This window comes from Natator depressus, chromosome 3 (genome assembly GCF_965152275.1).
Source record: "Natator depressus isolate rNatDep1 chromosome 3, rNatDep2.hap1, whole genome shotgun sequence".
Taxonomy (NCBI): domain Eukaryota; kingdom Metazoa; phylum Chordata; order Testudines; family Cheloniidae; genus Natator; species Natator depressus.
In genome coordinates this window covers 40,513,320-40,535,207 of record NC_134236.1, presented here as the reverse complement: position 1 = coordinate 40,535,207, position 21,888 = coordinate 40,513,320, and the positions used below count along the sequence as shown (strand labels likewise).

The 21,888-nt window shown below is 39.9% G+C and overlaps 2 protein-coding genes across 3 annotated transcripts in view; one reads left to right on the top strand and one right to left on the bottom strand.

The window, feature by feature from the left end:
* The window catches only part of SH3YL1 (SH3 and SYLF domain containing 1), a 106,865-nt gene that overhangs the window by 41,894 nt on the left and 43,083 nt on the right, over window positions 1-21,888 (bottom strand). For both annotated transcript variants that reach the window (XM_074947752.1, XM_074947751.1), the window contains exons 4-5: window positions 18,044-18,108; window positions 7,550-7,662 (exon numbers count right to left, since the gene is read on the bottom strand). In XM_074947752.1, coding sequence (XP_074803853.1) covers window positions 7,550-7,662; window positions 18,044-18,108 — 178 coding nt within the window. The remainder of the gene's footprint in view (window positions 1-7,549; window positions 7,663-18,043; window positions 18,109-21,888) is intronic.
* Window positions 19,719-21,245, top strand: LOC141983799 (uncharacterized). Its single transcript, XM_074946805.1, has 2 exons — window positions 19,719-20,124; window positions 20,704-21,245. Exons 1-2 carry the CDS (start codon window positions 19,719-19,721, stop codon window positions 21,243-21,245), a joined length of 948 nt encoding a protein of 315 aa, XP_074802906.1.

Here is a 21,888-nt window from a genome sequence, read left to right as displayed (position 1 = left end):
AAGTGTGTTGTTTCAGAAGGCAAGTCTACATATGTGGTGGGATTTAAAGTACAGACACTGAACACCCAGCTAGCATGGGTATAAATATCAATGTTGATGGCGAGGCATGACTTACGCAGGTAGAGTAGAGTGCCCTACATATGTAAACACCCAGAATACATACCCTACATGTTCTTTACATGTCCATGCAGTGCCTCCCATGTCTACACTGCTCTTTTTAGTGGTGAAACAGCAGGGAAAGAAGGAACTCAGATGAACAAACTTGATTTAACTGTTGTAGTGAAGATAATCGGAGACTCTTATTGTATTTTTAGTACCATTCATGCCACCTCTAGGAATTTTTCTTCCTTTACTTTTAGGTTTAGGGCCTTTTTGACTAACATTCTCATTTCATTTAAATCTCCCTTTCTAATGGTAAGTGTCACTATGACTTTATGGTGCCCTACTTGCACTTTGGATGTTGAACCTAATTTTGTCATGGTCATTATAGCTCAGTGGCTCAGCTAATGTCACTTCTTGAATTAGCTCCTGTGTATTACTTACAAGTAAGTCAAAAATTGTTCCTCTTGCATGTTCGGCAAGTAGTTGTTCCAAGACACAACTAGCTAAGGCGTTCAGACATTTTCTCTCAACTTTGTCCTGTTGTGTTATTTTATATCGGGATCATTGAAAATCCTCCATTACCATCATTTTGTTAGATTTTGGCTGCCTCATTGATCTTACTCAACATTCTGCACACTCTGTTTCATTCTTGATCCAGAGACTGTACTATAGCCCTACTAATATACACAATCTTTAATCTCAGGTTTTGCATCCATTCTACTGGGTGGTTCCCTCCACTCAGAATTTTCATCTGGCTAAATTCAATGGAATCCTTTAGAAACAGTGCTACTATCCTACCTCTATGGACTAGTCTATCTTTCCGGTATAGTTTGTAACCCAGGTATTATTGTATACCATTGTTTTGTTTTGTTGTCATTTCACCAAGGTTCAATAATATCTATTACATAAAGGTCCTTGTACACTGGAAGGCATTCTAAGTCACCTATTTCTGATTTTAAACTTCTTGAATTTGTATATTGTAGATGCCTTTATGTTACAGACTAAAAGGAGTAATTCCAAAGCAAATATAGCCAATGTCAAGGCACTAAGTGGGCAGATAACAGTAGTGCCAATCCCAAGAATTAAAAAATCATAAGATTTAAGTCTACCTTCCCCACAAATGAAATTAGCTTAAAAAGTCATGGGACTGTACAAGTTATAATTTTGGGGTCTTTTTAGTGCCTTATAGTTTTTAAGCTCTCAGAGTTCATGATTTCAAGCTTTTCTTTGCAACCATAAGAGCCATTCTGCCTTTAAAATAAAGGGCAAAATTCTCACGTATGCATGATTCCAGGAGCAGGAACTTTATGAACCCACCCCTAGCAAATATCACGAGACTTGTGTTAATATCCTTGGAAACACTGTAATAAATTTTAGAAACACACAGAAAAAAACAAAACCCTTGCTAACCACTCCCAGCTTCTGACAAACAGAGGCTAGAGACACTCAGAGCATGGTGTTGCATCCCTGCTCATCCAGCCTAACAGACATTGATGGACCTATCCTCCATGAACTTATCTAGTTCTTTTTTGAACCATTATAGTTTTGGTCTTCACAACATCCCCTGGCAAAGAGTTCCACAGGTTGACGGTGTTGTGTGAAGAAGCACTTCCTTTTGTTTGTTTTAAATCTTCTACATACTAATTTCATTTGGTGATCCCTAGTTTATGTGTTATGTGAAGGAGTAAATAACATTTCCTTATTCACTTTCTCCACACCAGTCAAGATTTTATATACCTTTATCATATCTACCCCTTAGTCATTTCTTTTCCAAGCTGAAAAGTCCAAATCCTTATAATCTCTGCTCATACAGAAGGTGTTCCATACCCCTAATCATTTTTGTTGCCCTTCTCTGCATCTTTTCCAATTTCAATTTTTTGAGATGAGGCGACCACATCTGCATGCAGTATTCAAGATGTGGGCATACCATGAATTTATATAAAGGCATTATGATATTTTCTGTTTGATTATCTATCCCTTTCTTAATGGTTCCTAACATTTTGTTAGTTTTGACTGTCACTGCACATTAAGTGGATGTTTTCAAAGAACTATCCGCAGTAACTCCAAGATCTCTTTCTTGAGTGGGAACAGTTAATTTAGAACCCATCATTTTGTATGTACAGTTGGGATTATGTTTTCCAATGTGCATTACTTTGCATTTATCAAAATTAAATTTCATTTGCCATTTTGTTGCCCAGTCACCCAGTTTTGTAACTCTTGACAGTCTGTTCTGGACTTAAGTAATTTGAGTAACTTTGCAAAATTTGCCACTTTTCCAGATCATTTATCAATATTTTGAATAGCACTGGTCCTAATACAGACTCCTAGTTCAGACCCCTGCAGGACACCACTATTTACCTCTCCACCTTCTGGCTTGAACCCTGTTTGTCTCTCCCACAATCATTTTCATATTTTTCTCATGCTGTCTTCTCAAATGGAAAAGCTCTTCCTGAGCTGGTCTACTATGCCTCCTCATTGAAATCCATCCTTAAAACTCCCTTCTGCCATTATGTTCAGAAGAAGGGTATCAGATTTATTTATTTTTAAAGAAAACTGCCCTGCCAGATTCTGTGCCATAACCTATAACTGGCCAAAGCCAGGGTATGACCAACTGGAGACTTTAGTCAGATATCACGTATGGAATGATTCTAAGCATATGGCAGAACCAAGGGCAAAACAAGAGTTCTAAATTTTTACTGCAACTAAGCGCACTACTCTTAAATGTCAGAAGTGAAAAGTTGTAATCCCGGACTTCAAAGGGAGGTCTCGCTTTGGTCTCCAATATAGATGCCCACAAAAAGTCAATGTACCAAGATATTTTTCTTATTGCAAAGTATTTCTTCGATATTCATATTTATTAAACCTACACAAGAACTTCAGTCAGCCACATGTATACATGCCTTTCCTGAATAACCACATATGCTTTTTCCTGTGACTCTAGTCTTTTCTCCTCTATCCAAACCCCAAGCATTGTGCTATTGCTCCTTTATCACAGTATATGCATAAATAGTCTAAGATATATTTCATGGATTGAGAACTGGTTAAAAGACAGGGAACAAAGGGTAGGAATAAATGGCAAATTTTCAGAATGGAGAGGGGTACTAGTGGTGTTCCCCAAGGGTCAGTCCTAGGACCAATCCTATTCAACCTATTCATAAATGATTTGGAGAAAGGGATAAACAGGGAGGTGGCAAAGTTTGCAGACAATACTAAACTGCTCAAGATAGTTAAAACCAAAGCAGACTGTGAAGATCTTCAAAAAGATCTCACAAAACTAAGTGATTGGGCAACAAAATGGCAAATTAAATTTAATGTGGATAAATGTAAATTAATGCACATTGGAAAAAATAACCCCAACTATACATAAAATATGATGGGGGCTAATTTAGCTACAACTAATCAGGAAAAAGACCTTGGAGTCATCGTGGACAGTTCTCTGAAGACGTCCATGCAGTGTGCAGCGGCAGTCAAAAAAGCAAACAGGACGTTAGGAATCTTTAAAAAAAGGGAAAGAGAATAAGACGGAGAATATCTTATTGCCCTTATATAATCCATGGTATGCCCACATCTTGTATACTGTCCCCTCACCCTATACCGGAAACCTACTGACCGCTATGCTTACCTACATGCCTTCAGCTTTCATCCAGACCGCACCACACGATCCATTGTCTACAGCCAAGCTCTACGATACAACCGCATTTGCTCCAATCCCTCAGACAGAGACAAACACCTACAAGATCTCTATCAAGCGTTCTTACAACTACAATATCCACCTACTAAAGTGAAGAAACAGATTGACAGAGCCAGAAGAGTACCCAGAAGTTACCTACCACGGGACAGGCCCAACAAAGAAAATAACAGAAAGCCACTAGCCATCACCTTCAGCCCCCAACTCAAACCTCTCCAACGCATCATCAAGGATCTACAACCTATCCTGAAGGATGACCCATCGCTCTCACAGATCTTGGGAGACAGGCCAGTCCTTGCTTACAGACAGCCCTCCAACCTGAAGCAAATACTCACCAGCAACTACACATCACATAACAAAACCACTAACCAAGGAACCTATCCTTGCAACAAAGCCCATTGCCAACTGTGTCCACATATCTATTCAGGGTCACCATCATAGGGCCTAACCACATCAGCCACACTATCAGAGGCTCGTTCACCTGCACATCTACCAATGTGATATATGCTATCACGTGCCAGCAATGCCCCTCTGCCATGTACATTGGCCAAACTGGACAGTCTCTATGTAAAAGAATAAATGGACACAAATCAGACGTCAAGAATTATAACATTCAAAAACCAGTTGGAGAACACTTCAATTTCTTTGGTCACTCAATTACAGACCTAAAAGTGGCAATTCTTCAACAAAAAAAACTTCAAAAACAGACTCCAATGAGAGACTGCTGAATTGGAATTAATTTGCAAACTGGATACAATTAACTTAGGCTTGAATAAAGACTGGGAGTAGATGTGTCATTACACAAAGTAAAACTATTTTCCCATGTTTATTTCCCACCTCACTGTTCCTCAGACGTTCTTGTCAACTGCTGGAAATGGCCCACCTTGATTATCACTACAAAAGGTTTCCCCCTCCCCCCCCACTCTCCTGCTGGTAATAGCTCACCTTACCTGATCACTCTTGTTACAGTGTGAATGGTGACACCCATTGTTTCATGTTCTCTGTGTATATAAATCTCCCCACTGTATTTTCCACTGCATGCATCTGATGAAGTGAGCTGTAGCTCACAAAAGCTTATGCTCAACTAAATTTGTTAGTCTCTAAGGTGCCGCAAGTACTCCTTTTGTTTTTATGGATACAGACTAACACAGCTGCTTCTCTGAAACCTGTCATCTCTACAAAGATATACTGGCATTAGAAAAGGTTCAGAGAAGGGCAACTAAAATGATTAGGGGTTTGGAACGGGTCCCATAAGAGGAGAGATTAAAGAGGCTAGTACTTTTCAGCTTGGAAAAGAGGAGACTAAGGGGGGATATGATAGAGGTATATAAAGTCATGAGTGGTGTGGAGAAAGTGAATAAGGAAAAGTTATTTACTTGTTCCCATAGTGTAAGAACTAGGGGCCACCAAATGAAATTAATGGGCAGCAGGTTTAGAACAAATAAAAGGAAGTTCTTCTTCACACAGTGCACAGTCAACTTGTGGAACTCCATGCCTGAGGAGGCTGTGAAGGCTAGGACTATAACAGGGTTTAAAAGAGAGCTAGATAAATTCATGGAGATTAAGTCCATTAATGGCTATTATCCAGGATGGGTAAGGAATGGTGTCCCTAGCCTCAGTTTGTCAGAGGGTGGAGATGGATGGCAGGAGAGAGATCACTTGATCATTACTTGTTAGGTTCACTCCCTCTGGGGCACCTGGCATTGGCCACTGTCGGCAGACAGGATACTGGGCTGGATGGACCTTTGGTCTGACCCAGTATGGCAGTTCTTATGTTCTTAATGTAAAGTAATAAGTAGGAGATTGCATGTTACATGTTACTATACATATTAAGAGTACCTCTGGTAAAGGGATGGAATGGCACCCTATCTAGCTCCTCAGGTAAAGGAAAGAATAAATTACATGGAGAAACTCAGTCTTGCATGAAATCTTGGTATGCAACCACTGCTGCAACCCCAAGACTTGTGTTTGTTCATTCCTTGGAGTAACTAGGAGGCTCAGAACGGAAGTAAGAAGACTTCAGAATGAACAGGTAGGAGCTGGCAAAATATAAAGTTAGTCTTTAAATTAAATTACAGTCTGACATTTGTAAGCACAAAAAAACCCCATAAACATGATCTGTTATCAAAATATGGATTGCATCCTGATTTAACAACCTAACCATGGGGAAAATCTAACATGTTACAGAACATATTTATGATTAATATTAATTGTTAAATCCAGTAAAAAAACAAGGAAATGGCAAAATGTTCCCCATATAACCTCTGGTATGTTAGGAAGAGAGTCTCATTTAATATTTGGAATAAAAAATGTGATGTTGTTTAAAAGGACACTTAAAGCAGTTACTGGTATTATAAAAAGTGCTCTGTAACAGGCTTTTAAGGATCCCAAAAAAACTCTACTATCCTTTCTCTTTGGTAAATTCTTTTCACTCTTATACTGCAAAATAAAATAAAATTGATTTTAAAAATACAACTTACTGTATACAATGACTTGCTATAATAAATCTTTTTGTATCAGCATCATCACTTCATGCCAGTACAGCTCTCAGAACATTGTATTACGAGGTTGTGAAATGTGTATTACACAACCTCTGCACAGAGACGTTTAAAAAAAAAAAAAAAAAGGCCAGAAAATGTTTTTTTCCGTGGAAAAAAGTGACTTTTTTGTGAAATATTTGCGTGAAAACCAAAATATTTTTTAAATTGGAAATGCTGCAGTGGTGTCTCATAGGAGCTGTAGTTCAAGTGCCTCATACTCTCATTCTCTTCTATAGGTTGGGTTCCCTGGCTGGACTCCAACTCTCATGATGCAGCACTCTCCCCCCTCTTTGGGGGTGGTGCATCATGGGAGTCTCAAGGCTGTGGTGCATTATGAGAAATGACATCCAGCTGGGGAATCTGGCCCAAAGAGGAGAATGGGGACTTGAAGCAACAGAACTACAACTTCCATGAGGCAGCAAAGCATAACTGAATCAAAGTTTTTTAGTTTGGCCCCATTTTTTTCCCTTCAGTTTATGGTTATTTGTTTTTTTTGTTTTGTTTTGTTTTGTTTTGGATCTAAAATCTGTGGAAAGCAGACACTTTTCATGAAAATCATTTAATCAATACCCAATTTCTGTCAAAAAATAGGTTTGACAGAAATTTTTTGACTTCTTTAAAACAGTCAAACAATTGGTCAACCCAAACAAAAGACCACACCAGAATAAAAATTAGAATATTCCCCACAGTCATTTCTCTCAAGCAAAAGACTGAGTGAAAAATAGGAGTCTTAAGCTGGCCCAAGGTTAACAAACTTGGGGTCCGATAGACCAACAAGGTAATCTAATCTTAGAACTCAGGGCCCTCCATTAAGAATTTCCTTTACTAGTTCCCAGATGTTCAAATCTAGGGCCTTTGTGAACCTACCTTTCTCAATCATACATAGAAAGAGGCAATCAATTCTTCTTTCCACCTACAAACAAACAATCTCCATCTAAGCTAGACTGAACTTCTATTAGCTTCCTCTTTCCCATTGCTTTTTGTAGGCCTGGTTGAGAGAAAGACAAGACCTGACCGAGACTGCACAATCTGTATCCAATTAAAGTGGCATAATACTATGAAGACAACACTGGCCAAGCGAATGATAGGTTTTCCACAAAATTATTGAGCAGATTGTTAGAATAAACTAAATAAAACAAATAGAATTATGGAAGTACTTTTTTGTTAATACGTACATTTAAAACATGTTACTTGAATTTTATATTTTAATGCTACTCACCTCCCCAAAGGCCCAATTGCCACTGTAAAATTTCCTCCAAGTGTAAGATTGCCACCTTTTGCAAAAGCTTCAACTGCTCTTTCATGGTTCAGTATTATTACTAAATCTGACACCTAGAAATCAAGTAAAACACAACTATATTTGCTTGAAACAAATATTTGAAAGTTCATCTGTCTCAAGAAGGAAAGAACACAAACATGCAAACCTGTAGATCAGCAAAAACACAAGAGTATATAAACCATGGAGTTAGCCAACTTCAAGATATCCTCCCACTGAAAAATTAGACTAAGAAACTGAGCATTTTTATTACTCTTGATCATTTAAGTATTGTGGCAACATGGCCAAGGATGCAGCTAGAGGGTTTTGTTGTTGTTGCTGTTCTCTCTCTCTCTCCTCTTTGTCTACCATTCACCTGTCCTGAAAGAAGGAAGCAACAGGAAAAAGAAAAAAAAGTCATCGAGGAAAATACTTAGGATTACAGTTTCCCACATCAATGGAAACCCATTTTCTGGCCACAGCAAGCCGAATTATGATGCTTTACCAATTAAATGTTACACCTGTCTGACACTGATTGCAGGAAAGATAATGGAGCAGCTGATACGGGACTTGATTAATAAAGAATTAAAAGAAGGAACTATAATTAATGCCACTCAACATGGGTCTATGAAAAATAGTTCCATTCAAACAAACTTGATATCTTTTTTGGTTGAGATTACAAGTTTGATTGATAAAGGTAATAATGTTCATAAAATATATTTAGATTTCTGAAAGACATTTGACTTGGCACTGCACAACATTATGATTAAAAATTAGAACAATACAAGGTTAACACATTAAATGGATTAAAAGCTGCCTAAATGATAGACCTCATAATGGTAAACAGGGAATCAGCATCAAGATGGTGTGTTTCTAGTGGGGTCCCACTGGGATCAGTTCTTGGCTCTATGCTACTTAACAATTTTATCAGTAACCTGGAAGAAAACCTGAAATCATCACTGATAAAGTTTGCAGATGACACTGTGATGTTATTTGATTAAAATATGACTATATAGCTCACTGTTGCAACCACTGTTAAATATTTGCAACAAATCTTGTACAAAGGTTGTCAAGTAAGGTGTCTATGGAAAGGTTATGATTTGCTGAATATGATTATGCTATTTGTATGCATGTATCATTCTTGTATTTGTAGTTGAGAGTATTGGCTCTACACCTGGATTTCAAATGTTTGTTCCTGGGGTAATGCCCACAAGGTATCTAGCCTGTACATCTTGAAGGGACTATTCAAATTAAGTGGCTAATCAAGGAGCATTTAACTCACAATGGAAGACCTCCCATCTACCCTGAATGGACTTCTACTGTGACTAAGTGGAACCATGCATGGACATGTGAATTGCCCGTGTGACTCCAAACACCATCTTGTCACTTGTGATTTTCCACTAGCTGTGCTGAGGGCTTTGTTTGAAACAGTGGGTTTCCCTCCACATGGCAGAAGCTATAAAAGGCCCTGGAAACACTTCCATTTTGCCTCTTTCCTGCTCCAGCCTCTAGACTATGGACCTATACTAATGGGAGCATTCTAACCAAGGGATCGAGGACCTTCCAATGATTTGGAAGCAACCAGAGACTTGACTTAAGCCAGCAGTTTATTCCATCACTGCTACAAGCCTGACCCAAGAACTTTTCAATTGTTGTATGTATTTGATTCCTTTCACCAATTTTAACTCTCACCTTTCTTTCCTTCTTTTTATAAATAAACCTTCAGATTTTAGATACTAAAGGATTGGCATCAGCATGATTTTTAGGTAAGATCTGAGTTATATATTAACCTGGGTGTGTGCCTGGTCCTTTGGGATCAGAAGAACCTTTTATTTGATTAAATTGTTTTTAAAGGACCACTCATCTCTAAGTCTAGTACAGCTCACTTCAAGCTTATGCTCAAATAAATTTGTTAGTCTCTAAGGTGCCACAAGTATTCCTTTTCTTTTTGCGAATACAGACTAACACAGCTGCTACTCTGAAATCTAAGTCTAGTGTTTTTGGTGGGGATACAAAGACTGGAGTGTCTAAGGAAACTGCTTTTCTGACTTCTTATTAGTCAGTATGGTGAAACAGAAGTTTACTTTTGTTGCTGGATTGGTATATCTTAAGGAAGAATGACCACAGCATTTTGGGGTGATCTGCCCTATTTCTCAGCAGTTTGTCCTGAATTTCATTTTCTCAGTTGTGACCCACAAAGGGATGGTTACAGATGCAAAAACTGGGGGAGTCGTAAAAAATGAAGAGGACAGGTCATTGATACAAAGAGATCTGTATTGCCTGGTAAATTGGGCACAAGCAAATAACATTGACTTTAATATGGCTAAATAAAAATGTATGCATCTAGGAACAAAGAATGTAGGCCATACTTACATAATAGGGGACTCTATCCTGGGAAGCAGCGACTCTGAAAAAGATCGGGGGTTGTGATGGATGACCAGTTGAATATGAGCTCCCAGTATGATGTGGTGGCCAAAAGAGTTAATGAGATCCTTGGATGCATAAACAGGGGAAGTCCAAGTAGAAGCAGAGAGGTTATTTTACTGCTATATTTAGCACTGGGGCAACTGCTGCTGTTATAATGTGTGCCGTTCTGGTGCCCACAATTGAAGAAAATGGTAGAAAAGTGGTGAAGGGTCAGAGAAGAGCCACAAGAATCATTAAAGGATTAGAAAACCTGCTTTATAGTGACAGCCACGAGGAGCTCAATCTCTTTAGTTTACAAAGGAGTGACTTGATCACAGTTCATAAGTTCCTACATGGGGAACAAATATTTAACAATAGGCCTTTCCATCTTGCAGAAAAAAAGTATATCATGATCCAGTGGCAGAAAGATGAATCTAGACAAATTCAGCCTGTAAATAAAGGTGTATGTTTTTAGCAATTAGAGTAATTAACTACTGGAATAATTTACCCAGAGTCCTGGTGGATTCTCCCATATGCACAAATTTTAAATCAAGATAGGACACTTTTTCTAAAAGATGTGCTCTAGGAATTATTTGGGGAAGTTCTATGGCCAGCGTTATACAGGAGGTCAGACTAGATGATCACAATGGTCTCTTTGGCCTGGGAATCTCTGAATCCTCCTGTAATTTTTTTCTAACTAATATCAATAGGAAGCATTATAGAAAAAGAAAACTTGTCTAAAACCCAGGCCTGGTTCTAACAGGATGATTTAGACTGAAAAAACTACAAGGCAAACAGTTTAATAAGAAGAGCTAAATAAATTTAATTATTTTTTTAGGAAAAAAGTGGTGGAAAGGTCCTATACTGGGTCTGAGTCCTAAACAGCAATATCATTATGTTTCCAAATTTTACAAATCTGTTTTATAACAAATCAGAATACATAGCTTTAGTGGCCAGGCAGACTGCTCTTAGCTCCAAAAATGTTGCTATGCATCTCTGTTTCTGGTTAATAAGCTTCCCAGAAGATTTTGTGGAAATATGGGTTCTGTACTCCAGTAGGCTGGCATCCATTGTTACCTCTAAATGAGGTGGGTGTGTTAAGCAGCCATTCATTTGACTCATTAGATATCCCTGGTCATCCACCAGGTTAAGTACTTGACTGATGGTGGGGTTGGGAGAAACTTTTCCAAGTTTCTTCAAGTGGTCAGAGCAGGGATGGCAGAAGGAATGGCTGGATGATTTGGGAATGAAGTATCATGAAGAATAGGAGAGAGGTAAGTTCACTGGCCGGAAAGAGGTGGCCAGCAATTGCAGCTTCTGAATCATTTCCAGAGATGGAGACAATCAAGATGTTGATGTCCACCCCCATGTTGGGATCAGGGAGCTCTTTTCTTTGTTCACTTATAAATCTCATAAATATGAACATCTTCAGAACAGAAGCTACAAGTATAAACTTATTCTGAATCCATCCTAGGAAGGCCCGCTTTTGTAGCTTGTATAATAATATAGATACACACTTTATACAGCCACCTCAGAAAAAAACAACCTAGAGAACATAGGACTTTTTAAAAAGTAATATGCCATAAGCTGTAGTTCCCATTTACTTACTGGCTAACACACTAAGAAAGCATGGAAGTAAATACTATTATTTGTGAAATTAAAGATCTCAAACTATGAGAAAAGACGTATACACAGACAAATATATACACAAAACACATGCATATAATCAGCTGTATAAATATGAAGCTGAATACCTGAAGGAGGCTGTTGTATATTCTGTGGGTAAAATTTTCAGAAGTATCCAACTCAGGGCACATAATTGTTCAGAATGATTGCTATATTTTCCTCATTTTTTTCAGAACTGATTATGTACATTAAAATATTTTTTGTATAAAAATCAATAGTGAATTGCTAGAATAGTTATAAGATAACAGATATGATTATTTATAAAGATTTCTATGATCAGTCACGACATCCAATAGTGTTGACATTTCACTTATAAAGGGAAGAAATGTAAAAAAGTAAACCTAACAATATGACACACATTTCTCAGAGAGTCCTGTGAAAGTAAAGTCATTAATGTCTGTGAAGGACTCGAATATTCTAGTGATGAGCCTACAGAAAAGCCCAGGAGGAAATTAGTAATTCTGTGTTCATGGCGGGATTTGAACAGCATGCAGTAACAAGGTCTGAGGCCACACACTGAACAATGAGGAAAACACAAAATACTGACAGGTTTCAGAGTAACAGCCGTGTTAGTCTGTATTCGCAAAAAGAAAAGGAGTACTTGTGGCACCTTAGAGACTAACCAATTTATTTGAGCATAAGCTTTCGTGAGCTACAGCTACATCCGATGAAGTGAGCTGTAGCTCACGAAAGCTTATGCTCAAATAAACTGGTTAGTCTCTAAGGTGCCACAAGTACTCCTTTTCTTTTTACAAAATACTGAATAGGTACTTATTAAGTGACCAGTAGAATGCCTTGCAAAAAGCACAGGCTGGCTGGGAGTGTGCCAGGGGCAGAGCTACAGCAGACAGCACTGCATCCCACAGGGCAGTCCAGGGAGGCTGCTGTAATTTAGACAGGCTCCCAAAGCTCTCTAAATTACATTTGTGGCATCTCCAGTCAGTCAACTGGCCCAGGATCAGGAAGGTAGAAAGGTTGATTAAAGCCACATTAACCTCCCTATCCTTTGGGATGTGAATCTCACCCAAGGAAAGCAAATGTAGCACCAATACTAAAACTTTTATCCTAACTAAAATAATGGAACAAATATAAAGGGACAACGATTCTTAGAGGATGAGGCTTGGCCTACACTACAATGTTTGTGTCAACCTAATTATGTCCGTGTCTACACTACACTGCTGCTTCCATCACAGTAAGTTGCTCACTACGCCGACATAACTCCATCTCCACGAGAGGCGTAGTGCTTATGTCAATGTAGTTAGGGCAACCCAGTGCCCGTGTAGATACTGCATTACTTACATTGCCTGTTGGCTGTCAGTCCCGAATGGGGCTGACAGCTGGAGCCCCTACATCTCCCCAATCTGGCGCTGACAACCTGAGATGTCAGACAGGCACCAGGCTGATAGCAGGGGCTGTCAGCACCAGGGCAGGGGAGAGAGCCCAACAACTGGCTGACGCTGGGGCTGTCAGTGCCAGGGCTGCCAGGCTCCAGCTGTCAGTGTCCTATTCACTACAGTCAGTGGAAGCACTCCTGGTGAGGATGCACAGCACCAACAGAAGGAGCGTAGTGTTGACGTGGACAACCGCTTTAATTACTGCGGTGGCTGTATGTCGATTTAAGTCAACTTAATTTTGTAGTGTAGACAACCCCTTAGAGAACCATGACCGATAAGCAGCCTAAGCTGTTTTTAAAACACAAACTGTATTTAGATATCATGTTATAAAACAGTGATTCTTACCAGATAAAGCTGGTTGTTTGGGAATGTTGTGTTATACAATTACATTATTACTGAAGGAACGGAACACTGCAGCTGTTACATATTTGATTTTTAATCAGGTATTTGACAGAAGTTCACAAAATGTACCCAAAAATAATTCAAGTTGACTTGTGGATGAAAACTGCCATGGAAACGGAAAGTCTGTAAGTAAAGGATAATGAAATAGCAATGTATTGACATTGAGGAAGCAGTCTAGTGGAACCACAGGAACACGTGTTAAGTCTTACCTAATGTAACGTCTCTATTAATGATCTCAAACAGAACTAAAATCTAATAAAATTTAGATAGGATACTTAATTAGTTTTTGGTAACACATTTCAGTTAAGTAAATAAATATTAATAAATGATAACAAAGAATTAATACAAAGGGACCCTGACCCCTATCAGGCAAGGCACTTGATCCTGTGCACTGTAATCTGGGCCCAAATAGGTAGAAATATGAAAAAGAAAACTAAACAATTTGGAAAATTACAACTCTACTATATTAGGTAGAAAATATACAGAGATATTTAATTGTGCGGGGGAGGGGGAGAAACCTAAGAAACACCAAAGAGGTACAAAACTAATTTAGGATAAATTTCAGGAAAAGAAAACTTCTTAACAGTGAAACCCATTAGGCTGTGAAATAGTTTCCCACGGAAATTATTTGAAGCCCTATCAATTGGGGCATATAAAACTAAGACTGAACTCTACACCACTACATATACACAGAGGAACAGGTTAGATGATCTAATAAGTTTGTTGCCTCTTTAGTGTCTTTGGTTTTAGGATTCTAGGATCACAGAATAAATTTCTTGAACAATACATAGAGCATTTAAAACTATGGTAACAGATAAACCGTGCAAAGGTCATAGACTAACTGAAACATGAGGAGAAGTACATTGACTAATTTGAAAAATAATAAATATTAAGGATGTTGGACTGACTACATATATAGCAATGGAAAATGCAAATGAAAACATCACATTTTATTGAAAATATAAAAAACATGGCTCCCTGAATGACTGACCTTTAGGGAAAAAACATCTTTAAGAAATAGTCCCTTGTTTACTCCTTCACAAGTGGTAAGGATTCTATCAGGTGCAGAACTACATAACAGAAGCACATTACCGAAGAACAGAATAAACTGTTATAGATAGGCTTGGCAGAATTTGATTTTTATAATTCTGACAGATAATATTGATGTTTATTTTAAGCATATTTAAATATTTTTATTGATTTTAATTTTCACAGTTGTGGGAAATTATGGGGTTCAGACAATTATTTAATGCCAAATGCTGAGATTCAAAAGCTAAAGCTTTATAACCTTTAAAACACAAATTGTCAACATCACATCTAAATATACAAAGTAAATATTCTTAAATCAACAAATCATACCTGCTTGTACTAATCTATTTGTTAGTCCATTTGTAACAAACCCAATTCAAAAGCCTAAATCACTGGATTTTTTATTCTAATAAAGCTTCTCAGGCAGCATTTTTCTTACTTTGCTGGTCTATAAATTTCCATGATCATCAATGGAAATTTTTTTATCAGTTTGTTTGCATACAGTAAAATTGATATTTACCACACTTAAGTGATATGAACTGACTAATTATTGGAACGTAAGGTGTGCCATATGAGAGGCCACTTGCATATATGGAAAGTGTACCAAGATACTGCAGGAGCTAGGGAGAAGAAATTTCTGGAACAGTTAAGTGCTATGTAGTTTCAACTTTCAACCATAATTCTGCATTTCCTGGATTGCAAGTGCTTTGATGTGTCAAACTTAACATTACATTATTGTTATGGGAGGGAGGAGGACGTCTATCATGTACTTTAATCTAAAGAAGTGCACATACACATTGTATTGAGAACGAAAGAAAGAACAAGTCCTGTTTGGCTACAAAAATACATATACACCATATGTACAAACTAGAATTCCAACTATAGCTTTTCCTAGTCCTGATGGCTCATGTACACCGCACTTAAAAAGTTGTCCCTCTGTTGAGAAATGTTATTTTTGGCGCCGCTCCAAGACTCAATACAACAAGTCCTGGGCCTGAAACCAGTGTAAATTTAAATCCTTGACTGTTTCAGCAGGTTTTGCAAATCCAGTAAGACTAAGAATCAAAATATATGGTTTTCTCTAGAGACCACTGTAAGAAACCTGACAGGTTTTATATTGGGTACCTCTCACTGTAGCAGACAATGTTTCACCAATGCCACTGACAAGTTTATTACTTCATTTTCTAATGTTTAGAAACAGCATGCTCTATGTAAGAGCACACTTACCGTTGATATGTGCTGGAGTAAGTAAGTGATGTGCACATAAAACTTTTTGTTAATTAACATAATCCATGCGTCTAGTGTGCTTTTAACATGGTTTTCACTTAGCTAGGTTTAACTTTAAAAGGTGGCAGTTCTACCCATTTGTTTTTATGTAATTTACCTTCACTTGTGTCCATCAATCCTCCTCTTTTTTTCTTTTTTTTTTAAGCACTATGCAGTTCCTCTTACCAATTAGCACACACAGCTATCTAATTTCACTTTATCTGCAAACTCAATCTGTATATAATCCTATCAAGTCCAACTACAAAATCTTCTATCCCCTTTATCTCATTTCTTTATCCCAGGTACAATATGTTTTTTTTACCAAACAGGTCATTTGTTTCTATTCTTCAGAAATGCATTAATTAATGTTTAATACGTCAGTTAATTAGCAAACAGATCAGATAAGCTCAGTAAACAAAGAACTAATAATGTACCAATCTAGTAATGCACAGCATGGGGAGAAGGTGACCAGCCCTCTGTGGAGAAAGAAGTGGTTTGGGACTATTTAGAAAAGCTGGATGAGCACAAGTCCATGGGGCCGGATGCGTTGCATCCGAGAGTGCTAAAGGAGTTGGTGGATGTGATTGCAGAGCCATTGGCAATTATCTTTGAAAACTCATGGCGATCGGTGGAGGTCCCAGATGACTGGAAAAAGGCTATTGTAGTGCCCATCTTTAAAAAAGGGAAGAAGGAGGATCCTGGGAACTACAGGCCAGTCAGCCTCACCTCAGTCCCTGGAAAAATCATGGAGCAGGTCCTCAAGGAATCAATTCTGAAGCACTTAGAGGAGAGGAAAGTGATCAGGAACAGTCAGCATGGATTCACCAAGGGCAAGTCATGCCTGACTAATCTAATTGCCTTCTATGACGAGATAACTGGCTCTGTGGATGAAGGGAAAGCAGTGGATGTGTTGCTCCTTGACTTTAGCAAAGCTTTTGACATGGTCTCCCACAGTATTCTTGCCAGCAAGTTAAAGAAGTATGGGCTGGATGAATGGACTATAAGGTGGATAGAAAGCTGGCTAGATTGTCGGGCTCAACGGGTAGTGATCAATGGCTCCATGTCTAGTTGGCAGCCGGTATCAAGTGGAGTGCCCCAGAGGTCGGTCCTTGGGCCAGTTTTGTTCAATATCTTCATAAATGATCTGGAGGATAGTGTGGATTGCACCCTCAGCAAGTTTGCAGATGACACTAAACTGGGAGAAGTGGTAGATACGCTGGAGGGTAGGGATAGGATACAGAGGGACCTAGACAAATTGGAGGATTGGGCCAAAAGAAATCTGATGAGGTTCAACAAGGACAAGTGCAGAGTCCTGCACTTAGGACAGACGAATCCAATGCACCGCTACAGACTAGGGACCGAATGGCTCGGCAGCAGTTCTGCAGAAAAGGACCTAGGGGTTACAGTGGACGAGAAGTTGGATATGAGTCAACAGTGTGCCCTTGTTGCCAAGAAAGCCAATGGCATTTTGGGTTGTATAAGTAGGGGCATTGCCAGCAGATCGAGGGACGTGATCGTTCCCCTCTATTCGACATTGGTGAGGCCTCATCTGGAGTACTGTGTCCAGTTTTGGGCCCCACACTACAAGAAGGATGTGGAAAAATTGGAAAGAGTCCAGCGGAGGGCAACAAAAATGATTAGGGGACTGGAACACATGACTTATGAGGAGAGGCTGAGGGAAATGGGGATGTTTAGTCTTCAGAAGAGAAGAATGAGGGGTGATTTGATAGCTACTTTCAACTACCTGAAAGGGGGTTCCAAAGAGGATGGCTCTAGACTGTTCTCAGTAGTAGCAGATGACAGAACAAGGAGTAATGGTCTCAAGTTGCAGTGGGGGAGATTTAGGTTAGATATTAGGAAAAACTTTTTCACTAGGAGGGTGGTGAAACACTGGAATGCGTTACCTAGGGAGGTGGTAGAATCTCCTTCCCTAGAAGTTTTTAAGGTCGGGCTTGACAAAGGCCTGGCTGGGATGATTTAGTCGGGGATCGGTCCTGCTTTGAGCAGGGGGTTGGACTAGATGACCTCCTGAGGTCCCTTCCAACTCTGATATTCTATGATTCTCTGAATCTTCATTGCTCGATTTTTTACATCCCATTCAAAATATATCATTTTATGAAAAAATGAGAAAAATTCATACTGCACATGCAATATTATAAAATAAGTTTCAAGTATAGTTCATGTACACTGAAACAGTGCATATTTCAAGACATCAATGGACGTAGCATAGAAAACTCTACTTTTGTAAGATTTTACAAATGTATTTAACCCTTACCTCAATTCCAATTTCAAATCCACCACCAAGGCCAGCTATCCCTATTGCAGAAGGAGAAGACCAACCTGACCCACACAAAATAAGATACATATTACAAAATTTCAACCATATCACCAATTAACAGTAATAAATTCTCCCCTTTACAGAAACTAAAGCTCAACAAATACAATATGAAACATATTACAAGTCATTGCATTTGACATCCAAATTTTCAAACTGAAACCTAAAAAATTACACAGCTAAATATATTTTTTCTCTTGTTCTTAAAATGTGCCTCAAAATTTTCAGTGCCATCCAAAACTCAGTTTGAAAGTCATGTTTGCAAAGTAAAAATTGCTTTTCATGGAAGGCACCTGAAGAACTGGCAACATCAAATAGATAGCAAATGAAAACAATACTGCCTGGGAACAGTTTGTTTGATAAATAATATTGCAATAGTAAAGAAAAAATTCCAAATTATAAAATTGCATTTCAATAGTTAAAAGGACATAATTACTGAAAAACAAAACTGCACATTGGAAATTTTCACTGTAATTCTGATTACATATCGAAGGGACACTTCAGAGACAGCACCATTTACACTGAAGAACTCTTATTTTAGGCCAACTGTCTGCAATTTTTTTTTTAATATATTAATACGCATGTTTTCAAAAGCATTTTTCAAACATCATATATTTAGGTTCAGTTAATCTCTTGGATACCAAGGCTTGTTTACAAAGGTATCACAATACTTCACACAGAACATCAGAGGTTTGAAAATATGAAGGTTTATGGGGTGCATCAGTGTAGCTAAATTTTTTTGTTCGGTTACTTTTAGTAGTGGTCATGTATTTCTGCAAACAGTTAATTCCCATTGCATGCCTTTGTGTGCTTCACAGCACTTTTATAAACAAAAAAAGAATTAGTTCTCACATTTAAACTGACCAACAGAGCAGAAATCTATTGCATACTAAATATCTTCCTTAGCTAAGGAACTATTTCATAACACTGTAGTGAGCTACTGCATATTGAATTCCTAATGCATATTACCTAATGCTACTTACTGTAATACTTCTACTGGTAAATACTGATTTTAAACACAAACAACACTATTTCTAATTATAAATCAACAGAGAGACAGACAAATAAGCCTTGGTAACTTAGCCCTGGTCTACACTAGGACTTTAGGTCGAATTTAGCAGCATTAAATCGATGTAAACCTGCACCCGTCCACACGATGAAGCCCTTTATTTCGACTTAAAGGGCTCTTAAAATCGATTTCCTTACTCCACCCCTGACAAGTGGATTAGTGCTTAAATCGGCCTTGCCGGGTCGAATTTGGGGTACTGTGGACACAATTCGACAGTATTGGCCTCCGGGAGCTATCCCAGAGTGCTCCATTTTGACCGCTCTGGACAGCACTCTCATCTCAGATGCACTGGCCAGGTAGACAGGAAAAGAACCGCGAACTTTTGAATCTCATTTCCTGTTTGGCCAGCGTGGCAAGCTGCAGGTGACCATGCAGAGCTCATCAGCAGAGGTGACCATGATGGAGTCTCAGAATTGCAAAAGAGCTCCAGCATGGACCGAACGGGAGGTACGGGATCTGATCGCTGTATGGGGAGAGGAATCCGTGCTATCAGAACTCCGTTCCAGTTTTCGAAATGCCAAAACCTTTGTCAAGATCTCCCAAGGCATGAAGGACAGAGGCCATAACAGGGACCCGAAGCAGTGCCGCGTGAAACTGAAGGAGCTGAGGCAAGCCTACCAGAAAACCAGAGAGGCGAACGGCCGCTCCGGGTCAGAGCCCCAAACATGCCGCTTCTATGATGAGCTGCATGCCATTTTAGGGGGTTCAGCCACCACTACCCCAGCCGTGTTGTTTGACTCCTTCAATGGAGATGGAGGCAATACGGAAGCAGGTTTTGGGGACGAAGAAGATGATGATGATGACGAGGTTGTAGATAGCTCACAGCAAGCAAGCGGAGAAACCGGTTTTCCCGACAGCCAGGAACTGTTTCTAACCCTGGACCTGGAGCCAGTACCCCCTGAACCCACCCAAGGCTGCCTCCTGGACCCAGCAGGCGGAGAAGGGACCTCCGGTGAGTGTACCTTTTAAAATACTATACATGGTTTAAAAGCAAGCATGTGAAAGGATTACTTTGCCCTGGCATTTGCGGCTCTCCTGGATATACTCCCAAAGCCTTTGCAAAAGGTTTCTGGGGAGGGCAGACTTATTGCGTCCTTCATGGTAGGACACTTTACCACTCCAGGCCAGTAACACGTACTCGGGAATCATTGTACAACAAAGCATTGCAGTGTATGTTTGCTGGCGTTCAAGCAACATCCGTTCGTGTGTTATCCTCAGGAGAGTGAGATATAATCCATGGACACCTGGTTGAAATAGGGTGCTTTTCTTCAGGGGACACTCAGAGGAGCCCATTCCTGCTGGGCTGTTTGCCTGCGGCTGAACAGAAATGTTCCCCGCTGTTAGCCACAGGGAGGGGGGAGGGTTGAGGGGGTAGCCACGCGGTGGGGGGAGGCAAAATGCGACCTTGTAACGAAAGCACATGTGCTATGTATGTAATGTTAACAGCAAGGCTTACCCTGAAAGAGTGTAGCCAGTGTTTTATAAAATGTGTCTTTTTAAATACCGCTGTCCCTTTTCTTTTCTCCACCAGCTGCATGTGTTTCAATGATCACAGGATCTTCTCCTTCCCAGAGGCTAGTGAAGATTAGAAAGAAAAAAAAACGCACTCGAGATGAAATGTTCTCCGAGCTCATGCTGTCCTCCCACACTGACAGAGCACAGACGAATGCGTGGAGGCAAATAATGTCAGACTGCAGGAAAGCACAAAATGACCAGGAGGAGAGGTGGCGGGCTGAAGAGAGTAAGTGGCGGGCTGAAGAGAGTAAGTGGCGGGCTGAAGAGAGGGCTGAAGCTCGAATGTGGCGACAGCGTGATGAGAGGAGGCAGGATTCAATGCTGAGGCTGCTGGAGGACCAAACCAGTATGTTCCAGTGTATGGTTGAGCTGCAGCAAAGGCAGCTGGAGCACAGACTGCCACTACAGCCCCTGTGTAACCAACCGCCCTCCTCCCCAAGTTCCATAGCCTCCACACCCAGACGCCCAAGAACGCGGTGGGGTGGCCACCGGCCAACCAGCCACTCCACCACAGAGGATTGCCCCAAAAAAAGAAGGCTTTCATTCAATAAATTTTAAAGTTGTAAACTTTTAAAGTGCTGTGTGGCATTTTCCTTCCCTCCTCCACCACCCCTCCTGGGCTACCTTGGTAGTCATCCCCCTATTTGTGTGATGAATGAATAAAGAATGCATGAATGTGAAGCAACAATGACTTTATTGCCTCTGCAAGAGGTGATCAAAGGGAGGAGGGGAGGGTGGTTAGCTTACAAGGAAGTAGAGTGAACCAAGAGGCGGGGGGTTTCATCAAGGAGAAACAAACAGAACTTTCACACTGTAGCCTGGCCAGTCATGAAACTGGTTTTCAAAGCCTCTCTGATGCGTACCGCACCCTCCTGTGCTCTTCTAACCGCCCTGGTGTCTGGCTGCGCGTAACCAGCAGCCAGGCGATTTGCCTCAACCTCCCACCCCGCCATAAACGTCTCCCCCTTACTCTCACAGATATTGTGGAGCACACAGCAAGCAGTAATAACAGTGGGAATATTGGTTTCGCTGAGGTCTAAGCGAGTCAGTAAACTGCGCCAGCGCGCCTTTAAACGTCCAAATGCACATTCTACCACCATTCTGCACTTGCTCAGCCTGTAGTTGAACAGCTCCTGACTGCTGTCCAGGCTGCCTGTGTACGGCTTCATGAGCCATGGCATTAAGGGGTAGGCTGGGTCCC